Source organism: Lytechinus pictus, chromosome 3 (genome assembly GCF_037042905.1).
Source record: "Lytechinus pictus isolate F3 Inbred chromosome 3, Lp3.0, whole genome shotgun sequence".
NCBI lineage: Eukaryota > Metazoa > Echinodermata > Echinoidea > Temnopleuroida > Toxopneustidae > Lytechinus > Lytechinus pictus.
Window position 1 is genome coordinate 54,599,599 of NC_087247.1, and position 14,040 is coordinate 54,613,638.

At 35.9% G+C, this 14,040-nt stretch overlaps 1 protein-coding gene across 1 annotated transcript; it reads left to right on the forward strand.

Annotated features, from left to right (window-relative positions):
- Window positions 1-397: 397 nt before the first annotated feature.
- On the forward strand, window positions 398-13,556 carry LOC129256213 (synaptotagmin-1-like). The gene is made up of 7 exons (XM_064097380.1): window positions 398-858; window positions 2,075-2,272; window positions 3,615-3,869; window positions 4,382-4,632; window positions 5,862-5,991; window positions 6,911-7,039; window positions 8,715-13,556. Exons 1-7 carry the CDS (start codon window positions 655-657, stop codon window positions 8,784-8,786), a joined length of 1,239 nt encoding a protein of 412 aa, XP_063953450.1. The 5' UTR covers window positions 398-654; the 3' UTR covers window positions 8,787-13,556.
- The last annotated feature ends 484 nt before the right edge of the window (window positions 13,557-14,040 follow it).

Consider the following 14,040-nt stretch of genomic DNA (forward strand, 5'->3'; position numbering starts at 1 on the left):
GAACATAAAAGAAATGATGAAAGAAAAGGAAAGGAAGATGTAAGATATGATGTTATTTTTTTAATACCATGTCACAATCAATCTCAAAGTTAGATTCTCATGAAAAGCTCTTTTTTTTCTCGCTCGCTTCGCTCGCTCGGGATTTATATTAAGCAACTTTTTGCTGCGCGCGCACTGCTGTGCCCTCTCTTTTTTTTTTGGGGGGGGGATACTTATCACGCATTGAGCTTTGCCCTAATGCTCGGGGCACAATCATAAAAAATCCTGTTCATACCATGATATGACCGGGAAATTTTTGGCTCTTGCCCCCCCTGGCCACCGACCCCTGTTACGCCACTGCCCCCCCCCCCCCCCGCTAGCGTTGCGCCGCCGTCGGCCGGCCGGCCGAAACCATGACGCACTGACGTCATCTTATAAACAATATGGCAGAGAGCAGATGAGATGTGTGTATGACGACTGAGTCTGAGGAAGCAGGGCTTATTTTGGGGGGGCTATTGTAGGACAAGGAGATTCGGGATTTATCTATGGATTTCATCTTATAGACGATCCAGAGACTGTTATACTTATAGAATAGAATTGAGAGGGGGACGGTATAAAGTTAAAAGTAAATCTAAGACTGAAGTCAAGACAAGAGACCATCCACCCGGCGTAGAAATGGGAGCTGCGAATTCAACGCGTGATTCGGCAAGTGAGTCCTCATCTGCACCCAAGGAGTCGGGGCAAAATGGACAGAATTTCCGCTCCGACAATGAGCGAGTTATGCAGCTTGCCAGGGCAATGACGACTGCAAAGAAAAGACGCCATCAGACTCCTTCATCATTAATGGCTAGTCAGGGAAGTGACTTTGAAACGTATAATGTGAGTTCTTAATTCGAAAAATTGAACTCTTGTTGGTAACTAAAAATTGTGCAAAAATCACATGCCATCATTCATCAACTTTGTCTCTAGGGCGGCTTAGCCTTTAGCCAGTTTAGGCATCATGGGCCAGCTGGCTGCTGCATAGCCATGGGCAAGAATAACCATTATTTCTGGGGATTTATTTAATAATAATTTGTTTTACTATAATTCCCATTCACCGACGGTAGTGTGTTAGTGCGAGCCTGCATTTGTATAAATCATGTCGCCCCAATTTCATTTGGGCCTATATTTATAATCTAAATAGTGTTTTGTCTAGATTTTTTTTTTTTTTTACATGTAGGTCTGAACAATGACCCAATATTGTCGTTAGACTCTAATCTTTCTTTGATTTGATACTGTGCATATTCCAAGAAAATATTGAAAATATATTTTACTGATGATTTATTCCTTATTATTTTTATTTATTGCCAGAGAGAAAAAATGACAGCCGTCTGTTGCTGTCCTCTACGTGTAGAATGCCTTTGCTGTGGTTTCAAATTTCGCGTGAAATGTGTCAGCCCACTGAGAGCGTTTCCGTAGCAACAAGACCGCTTTACATGTAGTGATTTTGAAAACACTTTTGGGTGATCATATGGGAATGCTAGCAAAGCGATCTTCCAAAATGGTTTCCTGAACCAGTTTCCAGTAAACTAGTTTTAGAAAGTGTAATGAGAATGGTGTCTAAGTCCAGATTAGTGAAATTGGAAAAGGGCTTCCTGTACCAGAAATATTTTCATTGTTTCTGTTTGTTTCTTATTTTTCTATTTATTACCAGTGTATTAGTATTATTTTAGTATGTATCATTATAAATCATTATTATTATTGTAATCTTTATTATTGTTTATGATCATCATCATTACCACCATCATTATTTTTATTATTATTGTTGTTGTTACAGTACGTATAACAATACAAATTGATAGCTGGATTTAGTACTCTTTGCCATAGGATACAAAGTCAAAGTGTAGAGCTTTACCCCCGGCTTTAGGTTGAGCCAACACTTTAACAGCAGTCGTTGCATTCAGGGAATTACTGGTACTCTTCCTGGTTGCCCATTTATCTCACCTGTTACTGTTATTAAGTACTATTAATTATTCATTATTGTCTCCCCTCATTAACATAATCAATAATGATCATCTCCATTAAATTATTTGTTTTGTTTTAACAATCCATGCAGGAGAGTATCTTTATTCTGAAGCAGTTGTTCAAGCGTATGGATCCAGCTGTCACCAAAACATTGGGAGATGCCAAGGGAGAGGTGAAACTGTCCTTGAAATATGATAAAAGAAGGAGTATGCTTCTTGTAAAGGTGGTATCCGCAAGGGATCTCAGTGCAAAGGATATTAGAGGACGCACATCCGACCCATATGTTCAGGTAATTTCATGGCTGATGGAGCTGAAAGAGGCGAGAGCAATCAATAAGTAACTTACAGGAAGATATACAAAAAGACAAACTCTCCTCACTTTACTCAGTGGTATTAAATCACACAGTAAATTGGATGGAAATATGCCCACTTTCCAGGGATAAAGCAAACAAACTCATGCTTACTACCATGTGAATTGTAGTAAAGTTGGCAGGTTATTACATGTACGTTTGTTAATTTTTGTTATTTTTGTACCTCAAGTACTGTATAAGCTTTTTTTGCGTATTTCACGAATTGCCGATCAGCAAACAAACAAAACATATATGTCATTCATATCATTCCAATAAAAAAAATGATCAGTGATGATTATGTTTGCAATGCCTTTTAAGGTTTCACGGTACACCATGTATCTTTCTTGGGCTAGTGTTGATCCTGAAAGCGAATGAGCAAAGTTTGTAATAGCAGGCATTATATTAGACAGCTGGCAGCCGTCTGTTTCGAGGAGTTTTTTTATTTTAATTTTTTTTTATTTCTCCTCGTACACAGACGGCTCGCTATCGTGCAGCCACCATTAGGGGACTTACAATGCAAAATCCCCCCTTCGGGGCTCTTCAATTTTTGTCTTTAATGAATAAAACTTTTGAAAATTAATGCGACCGAAATGCAAATTAATATTCCCTCTTGGTATTAATTGCCAAAAAACGGGGAAAAAATCAAGTTAAAAGGAACAAAAACAGTGACTTACCTCGGCTGTCGCGCAACTTCACCTCCCTGTTTTATCCGAACTTAGTACTTAAACATATGGCCATTGAGTCCCCTGTACCTGGTACCTTGCAGGGTTCATGTCTCTGATTGGCTGGATAATTCACATGACATCCACATATGCGGATGTGAGTGACAGCACACAAAATTGGGCGTGCAAAACAGTGAATTGGATGGAAAATATGGAAAAAGGTCTTCGCTGTTTTGCGCACCAAATTTTGTGTGCTGTTACGTCCGCATATGTGGATGTCACGTGACTTATCTAGCCAATCAGAGACATGTTCCCTGCAAGGTACCGTGCATATGGCACCTTGACAGTATAATGCCTGCTTTTACAAACTTTGCTCATTCTCCTGAAGATAACAAGAACACACTGTCATTTGTCGAAACATCAAGTTTGGGTGGTCCTTTTCAGGACCAAAACTTGCCCAAGAAAGATACATCTTCTTTGCCATTGCAACCTTCAGAAGTTAAATATATAGAACCTGTCATAATAAAAATGATTTTGTATAAAAGATGGAAATCTGAAGATTCTTTTTTCCATGTCAATGCCTTAGCCTCTATTATAAAATTGAATACTTGTTTTTAAAGATGGAACTCATACCTGACCCCCATGATGAAGGGAAGAAGTCAACACAGTACGTAAAGAAGACACTTAGTCCTACGTATAATGAAATCTTCACCTTTAAGTTGAATGAAGAGGAAATATCAGAGACCCAGTTGAGAGTTAGAGTACTGAGTCATGATCCTTTTGGAAAGGCTGACTTCATGGGTGAGAACATCATTCAACTTGGAAGAATGGATTTTAGTGATATCATTACCAGCTGGTTTGAGCTGCAACCAGAGGTATGTAATACATTTTGGGAATTACAAATTCATTGTGTCAAAATAGATTTACAACGTGACACCAAGATACAAATATTTTTTAAATCTTTATTTTCCAACTCAATATCTTTATCCCTGTACAGCTCTGGATAAATACTTAATTGAAATAGGTTTTGTATCAATGCCTTTCAGAAATTATCAGGGAAAATCCACAATTTATTTATCCTTTTTCAGACTACTTTATTAAACTTTTTCTTACATCTCATACTAGTTCTATTTATTAAACTCTGCGATGGAAATATTTATTGAAAATACCAAATGAACAGTAGCCACGGTGTATGTTACTTTATTTCATAAATTTTATGATATTACATTGTCAATAAGATCAGAGGATCATCAAATTTGCATTTTGTGTATTTGAAAAGCCATGTCTCTTTGTCGTTATTTCAATGTACATTACAGTATGTATCAGTAAAATGTAAATTGACTAAAGATATTAAAATGCAATTTGTCAACTCTGCATCCTATCATAGACTGATCTGGATATCCAAGGGGAGCTGAAGATCACATTGACATACCAACTACCTGATACCCTGAAGGTAAGGGTTCACAATGCAGAGGGATTGGTCTGCAGGGATCCTAAGAAGATGCCACATCCCTATGTAAAGGTACTTATCCCTGGCATACACAAGGTTGAAGAGACCAAGGTCCGGAAGAATACACTGGATCCTGTGTGGGATGAGACCTTTGACTTCTCACTGGCTCGGGAAGAATTTGCAAATAGGTAGGATGTGTGTGTGTGTCAGAGGTTTGGTTAATTGCTCAGGAATGATAACCAACCATTGAAAAGATCTTACATGGAAAATGTATTGATTTCAAGGGAACCCAACTTAATTAGAAGTTCTTTTAAAAGTAATATCTAAGAGGAAAAATGGTTAATATTTTCAAACATGGTGGGATAAAAGGGAATTATGGTTTTTTATTTTTCATTTTCAATATGGAATTTCAAATCGATTGAAAAAGTAATGGTGATTTTTGGCAGGAATGATGGTGTATTTTCTCCAAAATACAGAACTACCATAATATCTTAGCCATATTATTTACCATAATATCTTAATATCTATCTTTAAGCTTATGGAGGTCTCCCACATTTCAAAATGTATTATGTCGGTATATATATATTTTTTCTGCTATATGTTTCAATAATAAAAAAAAATCCATTAGGTATAATCATATTCTATTAGAATGTATGTATGCATATGTTATTCATTATGTCATTTGCTTATTGTTATGTTATGCTGAGAAAAAATGATTACACTTGTATTTACTTTTGTTATTGGAATGTATAAATAAATCAAATCAAATCTTCTGTTTTAGAAGTTTTAACATAGAAGGATCCATTACTCTTTATGGGTACCAAAAATATACATGTACATTTATGATGGATGGAAGACAAAATTTGTTGCCAACATTTGTCAAATATACACGAATTGCCAATTTACGATTTTTGTAGATTTAGTGATATAATTTTTCAGGCACCTATTACTTTCTTATTCCTTGTTTATTTCCTTCTAATGTATATTCTTCAGTTTTTCTAAATTTTCAGACTTCACCCAAATAATGTAATACAAAAAAGCCAGGATGAAACAGTTATTGTCTCGATTTGTAGAATGTTGTGAAAAGTCATTTGCTGATTTACTAATCATCATCAGTACAAAACATAAATTTTGCTCAAACCAAGAGTAATATGTTTATGATTTTAGGATAGTTTTCCCAGTTAACAACTTTGTTGAACAATCCAACTGTCAAAGAGTTTGCTTACAATATACTCCTGATTATAATAATAATAATTTTTTTTCATTCATGGCAATTATTGTTTCATTAGGCTGCCAATCTAATTATCAATTGTAGATCGGGAAATGGAAATTCTGAATACACCAATTAACCATCAAATGACAAGCATGATCTTTGAAATACACATTGTTTGTGTCTTTCTTTATTATCAAACTGCAGATATTTGGTCTTGCATGTACTTGATAAAGCTCTGATTGGAGACAGTGAGGATATGGGACAGGTGTTCATTGATCTTGATAATCTAGATATTAATCAGGGATTTTCAGGAAATTTTCCTTTGACAGATCTGGTAAGACATATTTTTTTCTTGTTAAGATTTGGTGAAGTGAGGTCAAAGTGCAAAGGTCACAGAGGTTGTTGTATACCAACAATTTTTTTGTTTTTGCGATAACTAGAACATTTGATGGAACATCTTCAATCTTGGTGCACATTTGAGGGGTGATGATCTGAGTAGATTTGTTATCACTGGGTCAAAGTTCACAGAGGTCATTGGGAAATTGTAAAAGTTGTGTGTATGTAATTTTGGTCTGACAATGGCAGAGGCATGAATTTCAACTGCATGAGTCCTTTTTTCTCTTTGTTTTAAAGTAAAACATGGTTTGATGGCTCCATGCACTTTTGAAATAACTGTTATTGTAACTTACAGTATAATCTAAAGGACATTGATGATCAAATAACCAAATCTACAAGAATTGAAATATTTTGTATTAAATCAAATTGTAAATATTGAATGTGTGGTGTCATCAACCCTCATCTGCATATCACCATGTAACTGTTTTGCAAAGTTTAGAAGTTATTATTGAGATATCAGTGTCCAAAGCTCGTTTTACTGGTTTGATTTTTCTTTATTATTCAAATCAGCTTTCCCTTGGAGTGAACTGAATTCAGAAATTGCCAAACCAAAAAATATCAACATATAGTGCATCATCTTTTCTTTTTTTTTGGTGGGGGGGGGGGGGTGATTGGTTGGTTGGTAAAACTGCAAATTTATAGATTGATGATTATACAGCAATATTCCTAATATGTGGAATATGATCTAAGGATACTAGATTTTCATAAGAAATGTTCATAATTCAAGATACAAGTCACTAATGCATGGAATATGTTGATATACTTTAGGTATAGGGTAAACTTATATTGGGTTTCATCACTTAACATATAGAGACAGTATATCTCTGTGCACTGACACTATTTTCAATTTGTTGCAGAAAAACTCTGAAAGGACGAGGACAAAGTGGTCGCAGACTGCTACTGTGCAAGAGTTCCGAGAAGCTATGTATGCTCATTCTGTGTACAGGTACCCAGGTTTAGTCTTTCAGAAACACAGAGGCAACAAGGCAAGTCTATATAAAATCTATTTTATTTGCATATCATGATGCTTAATGGATAGTTTAAGACAGAGAGAGAGAGAGTTAGAACATTTGCTTTTGACCTATAAATTGCAGTGTTTTACCAACTGTGGCTGACTCACATTACTTACTTGCTGTTCATTCAGGACTTGCAGACACAACAGTTATATTGAGAATTATTTCCAAAAATTTCAAGTCATTTTTGTCTCACCTGCATAGCAGAGTGAGACTATAGGCGCCGCTTTTCCGACGGCGGCGGCGTCAACACCAAATCTTAACCGAAGGTTAAGTTTTTGAAATGACAGCATAACTTAGAAAGTATATGGACCTAGTTCATGAAACTTAGCTGTAAGGTTAATCAAGAATTACTGAACATCCTGCCTGAGTTTCATGTCACATGACCAAGGTCAAAGGTCATTTAGGGTCAATGAACTTAGACCATGTTGGGGGAATCAACATCAAAATCTTAACCTAAGGTTAAGTTTTTGAAATGTCATCATAACTTAGAAAATATATTGACCTAGTTCATGAAACTTAAACACAAGGTTAATCAAGTATCACTGAACATCCTGCATGAGTTTCACATCACATGACCAAGGTCAAAGGTCATTTAGGGTCAATGAACTTTGGCCGAATGGGGGTATCTGTTGAATTACCATCATAACTTTGAAAGTTTATGAATCTGATTCATGAAACTTATGCATAATAGTAATCAAGTATGACTGAACATCCTGTGCAAGTTTCAGGTCACATGATTAATGTCAAAGGTCATTTAGGGTCAATGAACTTTGGCCAAATTGGGGGTATTTGTTGAATTACCATCATAAATTTGAAAGTATATTGGTCTAGTTCATAAAACTTGGACATAAGGGTAATCAAGTATCACTGAACATCCTGTGCGCATTTCAGGTCACATGACCAAGGTCAAAGGTCAATGAACTTTGGCCATAATGGGGGTATCTGTTGAATTACCATCATAACTTTGAAAGTTTATGGATCTGACTCATGAAACTTGGACATAAGAGTAATCAAGTATCACTGAACATCCTGTGCGAGTTTTAGGTCACATGTTCAAGGTCAAAGGTCATGTAAGGTCAATGAACTTTCGCCATGTTGGGGGTATTTGTTGAATTACCATCATATCTCTGTAAGTGTATTGGTCTAGTTCATAAAACGTAGAGTAACCAAGTATCGCTGAACATCTTGTGCGAGTTATAGTAGTTTTCAAAGTCAGCACTGCTGCTATATTGGACCGCCAGAGGCATTCCACTTGTTATTTCATACAAGTTGTACCATTACTACTTTATGAATAATTATTTCACCAGTGGGTTCTAAATGATGTAAAAAAATTGGACTCATTTATAATCAGTCACTGTTATTGCTGTCAATCACTGAAAAATGATAGTGATTTTCATTTTGATTGTCATTTGATGTCATAGCTGATAAGAGTAGGCTGAGTTTTTTTTTTAATTCTCTAGAGTGAAGTGACTGACTTCATACATAATATGCAAAAGCTTTTCATTTACTGGAGACTGTTAGACATTTAGATAGATTACTATTATCTGTACTCTTTGTAAATTCATGTAGTTTAGTCTTTCCTATTCTAAATTGATGGAGCAACGAGTCTAAACATATTCCTTTGTTTTTGTTAAATTATATTCAGGTGTTGACAGTCCACAGTCGTAAGGCGGGATCTTCTGCAAAGGTACGAATTGTGAATGGAGTACCCACGTAAAACTTTACAACAGTTCCAGCATAGTTAATTCTGAATCAGTTAAGGCCACCGCACACCTTACGACTGCTTGCGATCCGATTTTGGAACAAGTCGCATTTTGCTCATTTTCTGGAAATGTTAATGAACATATCATTTTATCTAAGGTTAAAATTAATTGAAAGAATACTGATATAACCATTTTGAAAGATGGCAAGCCTTTATTTTGGAATAAAGGCCAAATTAGTTTCAAATCGTAGCCAATCGTACGACTGCTATGACGTCATTACGACTAGATATTAAATTCGCTTTTATTCTAAGAAGGATGATATCATAGTCACAGATTTGAACATAGGTATGCGTAAGATTATTTAGAACATTACACAGTAAGATATTCCAATTCTGAATACTAGCATCAAATTCTACAACATTTTATTCTGAAATAGGGTCGCAGACCAATCGTAAGGTGTGCGGTCGCCTTTAGAGGTTGTCACACAAGGCTAGGAGCAACTTCATGACATATTTGATTCTACTCTTGGTGATTGAGAATACCTTTTTGGTTGGTAAAGACCATGTATGAATGTCAAATATCCCCCTTTAATAATGAGCATTTAAAAATCAAGAAATCTTGGGCTTATCATCTTTTCTTATGTAGTTTTATGCTCTATTGAAAATATTTATTAATATTTCTATTTATTTTAGTACTCTACAGGGGTGTAAGAGTTCATTTTTTTTATAGCTGATTTCAGCTATTTTTGCTTATGACTTTCAGCTTAATGTTATTTTATTTTAGCTTTCTTCTGTACTAAAGTATTGGAGCTCTTTCAATCTTGGCTTTTTTTTTCAACACTGCATTTGTTTTCAGCTCTTTTTATTTGTGATGACACACCCCTGAATGTAGCTCTAGCTTTTGTATGACAAACAGATATAGCATGACTTTACATTTGTCTGTACTACAAACTGCCACATGCTGATCACTTTCTATCTCTAGTCCTCGCAGTAAGAAACCTTTGAAAATGGGATTGGTCAGTTGTGTACACTTAGGGCATGTATGAACATGTGTGTCCTGTCTCCAGTAACAAGAAAAATGCAAACAATCAACTTATTTAATATAAGTCTTAAGCAAACCATGGATGGTCTACTGAATTACAATTCTCTACAAATTTTGAATATCTTCCTTCATATTACAAGGCCATGATATGTTTGATATAAGATGCTTTTTATTCTTTCATCCATAAATCCATTTCACCTTTTGTTGATTTTTGTCAAGCCCACCGAAGGTGGAAGGAGACTAAGAAATCAATTTAGCATTCATCCGTCCTTTTGTTATGCTTACAATCATTGTAAATAACACTGTGCTAAATACTAACATTTTAGTCAAATTTCTATGAAAAATTGATCAGACAGACCTTTAAATTCAGAAATAAATGAAGGTCACCCGCTGAGGCCCTCAACCTTTTGATCCAATGTTTGTGTATACAAATCCTTATAAGACTAATTTGGGAACCTATAAAGTAGGATAGGCAATAATTATGAAAATTTCACCTTGAGATTTTTATTGAAATATAGTAGAAAGAATGATGTTAAATAATTTATGAATGATTTACCATTGTTATTCTCTTGTTGGTATCTCATCAATGTTTTGTAAATGGTACATTTATTATCCATTAATGATTTGAATGTGAATGATAATTATGAGATTTATCTTACAATTTGTATGAAAAACATTACTTGTATATATTGATGTATTTTTGTATACCAGATCTAATTATTTTAATGTGCAAGTTTCTGTAAATATTGAATCTTTCTTACGTAGAATTAACCTATATTAGCAGGGATAACTAGAATAAAAGCAACTCATTTATTTTTAAAAAAAGTGTTAAAAGTGTGTGTGTGTGTGTGTGTGTTTCCATTTTAAGTACTTTTTGCTGTGTATTTGAATCATTAATCAATTCACTTTGTTTGATTTGATTTTGATATGCCATTATATACCACAAATGATATAATAACCACATTTAAAGGAAATATACATGCATTGCAAGACAGACTACACAAGAACAATGTATAAATGTAACAAAGACAGTATAGTGTAGCTAAGTGCCCTGTAATACAAAGTTTTATGGTAATGCTGATTTTTATACATGATTATTTACACTGTTGGTCATAAAGGTGGAATATTTTTTTTAACCAAATTTTCACAGCGTAATTATTACAACATGATTTGAATATGGCATTTATGGTGCATGATAACCACTTTACTTTATTATTCTGCCTTTTACACACGTTTGACAGTGATATTTTACAAGTTTATGTCCTAAGCGATGGATGTCATGAGCATAGAACAACAATGACGACAATATACAGTAAATTAAAGGATCATGAGATATTTATTTTCAATCTCTCTCAGTTTTCCAGATGACTTCTTTTTTGTGATTTCATGGAAAAATTTGCATCAAACTTGAGTCATTGTTCTTACTCAGTCACTAGTATCGGGTATGTCCACCCCTGGCACGAACCAGCGCATGCAGACGTCGTGGCATGCTGTCCACTAGCTTGTTGATGACGTCAACAGGCATAGCGTCCCATTCTTCCCTCAGAGCATCTGCCAACTCCTGCAGATTTTGAGGAATGACCTCTCTGTCGTTGATGGCTCGGCCTAGGGCATCCCATGCATGCTCTATGGGGTTCATATCCGGCGAACAAGCTGGCCATGGCAACTGTACGACGCCCTCTGCCTCCAGGAATTCCCTTACTGCAGCGGCCCTGTGCGGTCTAGCGTTGTCATCCTGCAGTCGGAAATTGTGCCCAGACACTCGTCTTGCATAAGGAAGACAGTGGAACTCCAAGATATCCCTGTAGGCGGCGGCGTTGACGTTTCCGTCCGGAACCACCAGTGGATGCCGGCCCATATCATCACTGAGCCCCCTCCGCCTTGAGTCGTCTCGTGGATACATTCATCGCGAAGGTTTTCCCCGGCTAATCGACGTACTCGTTGTCTCCCATCCTTTCGGTCAAGGATGAACCGGCTCTCGTCCGTGAAGACCACATGTTGCCAATGTCCTGGATGAAGCCTTCTGTGCTCCCTAGCCCAAAGAAGACGAGCTACTCTGTGGCGAACAGACAGGCGTGGACATTTGGTCAACCGTCGTGCTCGGTAACCATGTTGGAGCAATCTGCGATTAACGGTTGATCGGGAAACGTTGATCCCATGATATCTCCTCCACAAGCGACGAAGACGGCTCGTGGGCAATTTCCGGTTTCTGCGGCTGAAATTCAACAGTTGGCGATTATCTCTTCTTGTGGTCAATCTGGGACGTCCTGGAGATTTCCGTGGCCGCACATTCCCCGCCTCACGTTGACGTTTCAGGATCTTAGAGACTGCACTCTGTGATATCCCTAGGACTTCTGCGAAATTAGTCTGCTTGTTGCCCTCCTGTCGCAGTGCTACCACTCTCTCGCGTGTTGCTGTTGCCGTTGGACCAGGCATAGTCCAGGGAACGTCTCTACCGATTTTTATTTCAAACGGTACAAGGAACTCGAAAAAATGCAACCTTCTTATACACAGTGCTAAATCAGGGAAAGGGACAGAATATCATATGCATAGGCTTTTATAGTCTACAACAAAATAATTTATTACGTAATCCAAATTTCTCATGTTATAATGTCACTTGTGTAATGGGGAAACATTATGTAATCACTCAATTACCATTTTGTCCACGAGTAGCCTTTCAAATACCAACAAAACTGTCGATTTTTATTCAAAAATATTTTATTCCACCTTTATGACCAACAGTGTACATTGATCATTATATGCAAACAAGCATACAATCAACTCTACTATTTTTATGTGCCCACTTTTCTCCATTGTCAGCCCATTCACATGTTGTTAACCTCTAAATCATGGGGATGTTTTTCCTTTTTATGGGTTCAAGATACGTAATTGCTTATTCACAAGTGAGTGTGAAACTGGTCCATGTTAACTTTGCCAAAATCCAAGAATATAGGGTATGGATTCAGAGCAGTTCTGGGGAGCGTTTCATGAAAGGACTTGTCAGACGATCTATCCGGCAATTCCTGCTTTATCCGACAGTTACCATAGTAACAGTGCCTCTTGACAAATCAGAATCAGGGAAAATTATTATTCTAATACTATATGGTTCAGTCAAGTTGGCCCTTATTGTCAAATCTGTAATAAATGAAATATTGTCTAATTCAAACAATAAAATACAAAAGAAATAGCGAGTGAGGGACATAATCAACTGTCTCATTTGCATATCACCGAGTTGTGAATTTTTTTTTTAATCATACATTTATTATTGGTTCTTTTTCAGTGTACTATGCCATGGCATTGGGCCATTGGGGAATTGTATTTTTCTATTAAGATTGATTATGTTGAGAGAAATTGACAATCCAATGATTCATCTCTTTAATATTATTATAAAGGTTACAATCTGGTCCTTGTCTCATAATGAATATGATTATTGTAATTAGTACCAATTAAACCTTTTTGGATACTGAGCCCTCTGGTAATTATCATAATGGCAAAGTTACCACAATCTTACGTTTATGAAACCGGCACCCGATTTTTTAAAGATTGTTATTGGGTTTCATAACCATCCGTCCACATTTACTTAACTTATCTCTTTCATTGATAATGACCATTGTGCAAATGAAATGTGATTGAGATTGCAGATAATGTTGTGTTCCAACTTACGATTCAATAATGTAATTCTGAAAGATAGATGTCAAGATTTTTACTTTGAAATTAAAAAAATCATTCTTTCTAATAGAAAATGTTATTTTGGAGTCTTCTTTGTGGAAAAAAATGATCTAGCTAATCATGTGCCAATGTTCGAAGAGAGTAAATATCAAGATACAACTGTAGGTACGTAACCAGTTACAGTATGCCCATGTAGATTTCCCTGCAAAAAGAGTGCTTTAAAAAAGTGAAAAAAGTGAAAAATACTGTGATAGCAAGTTACCAAAACTTCAAAAATCCTGTGCAATAAAAACTGATCAGTTGCAGCCCATTTGATCATATTGTATTCTTCTGATAAGCAATATCTGAATATCATTTTAATAACTTTCCTTTATTTTTGTGGGTCATATATGAATATGAACTGATGAAGTTTTTTAGTGAATTGGAATTTGCAAATTTGCATGGAAAACAGTGAATTTGAATATCTTATTGTATTGCCAATTTTAGTATTTTTGGAGTCCATTTTCATTTATTGGTAAACTTTTTTTTAAGCATTGCATTAAAAGATGCTAAAACAAT

What these genes read in the sequence shown, in the direction of transcription:
- LOC129256213 (XM_064097380.1), top strand. Translation starts at nt 655, where the DNA reads ATGGGAGCTGCGAATTCAACGCGTGATTCGGCAAGTGAGTCCTCATCT. An exon ending in GGTTTGAGCTGCAACCAGAG is followed by an intron (nt 3,870 to 4,381) that starts GTATGTAATACA and finishes ATCCTATCATAG; the next exon opens with ACTGATCTGGATATCCAAGG. An exon ending in ATTTTCCTTTGACAGATCTG is followed by an intron (nt 5,992 to 6,910) that starts GTAAGACATATT and finishes AATTTGTTGCAG; the next exon opens with AAAAACTCTGAAAGGACGAG.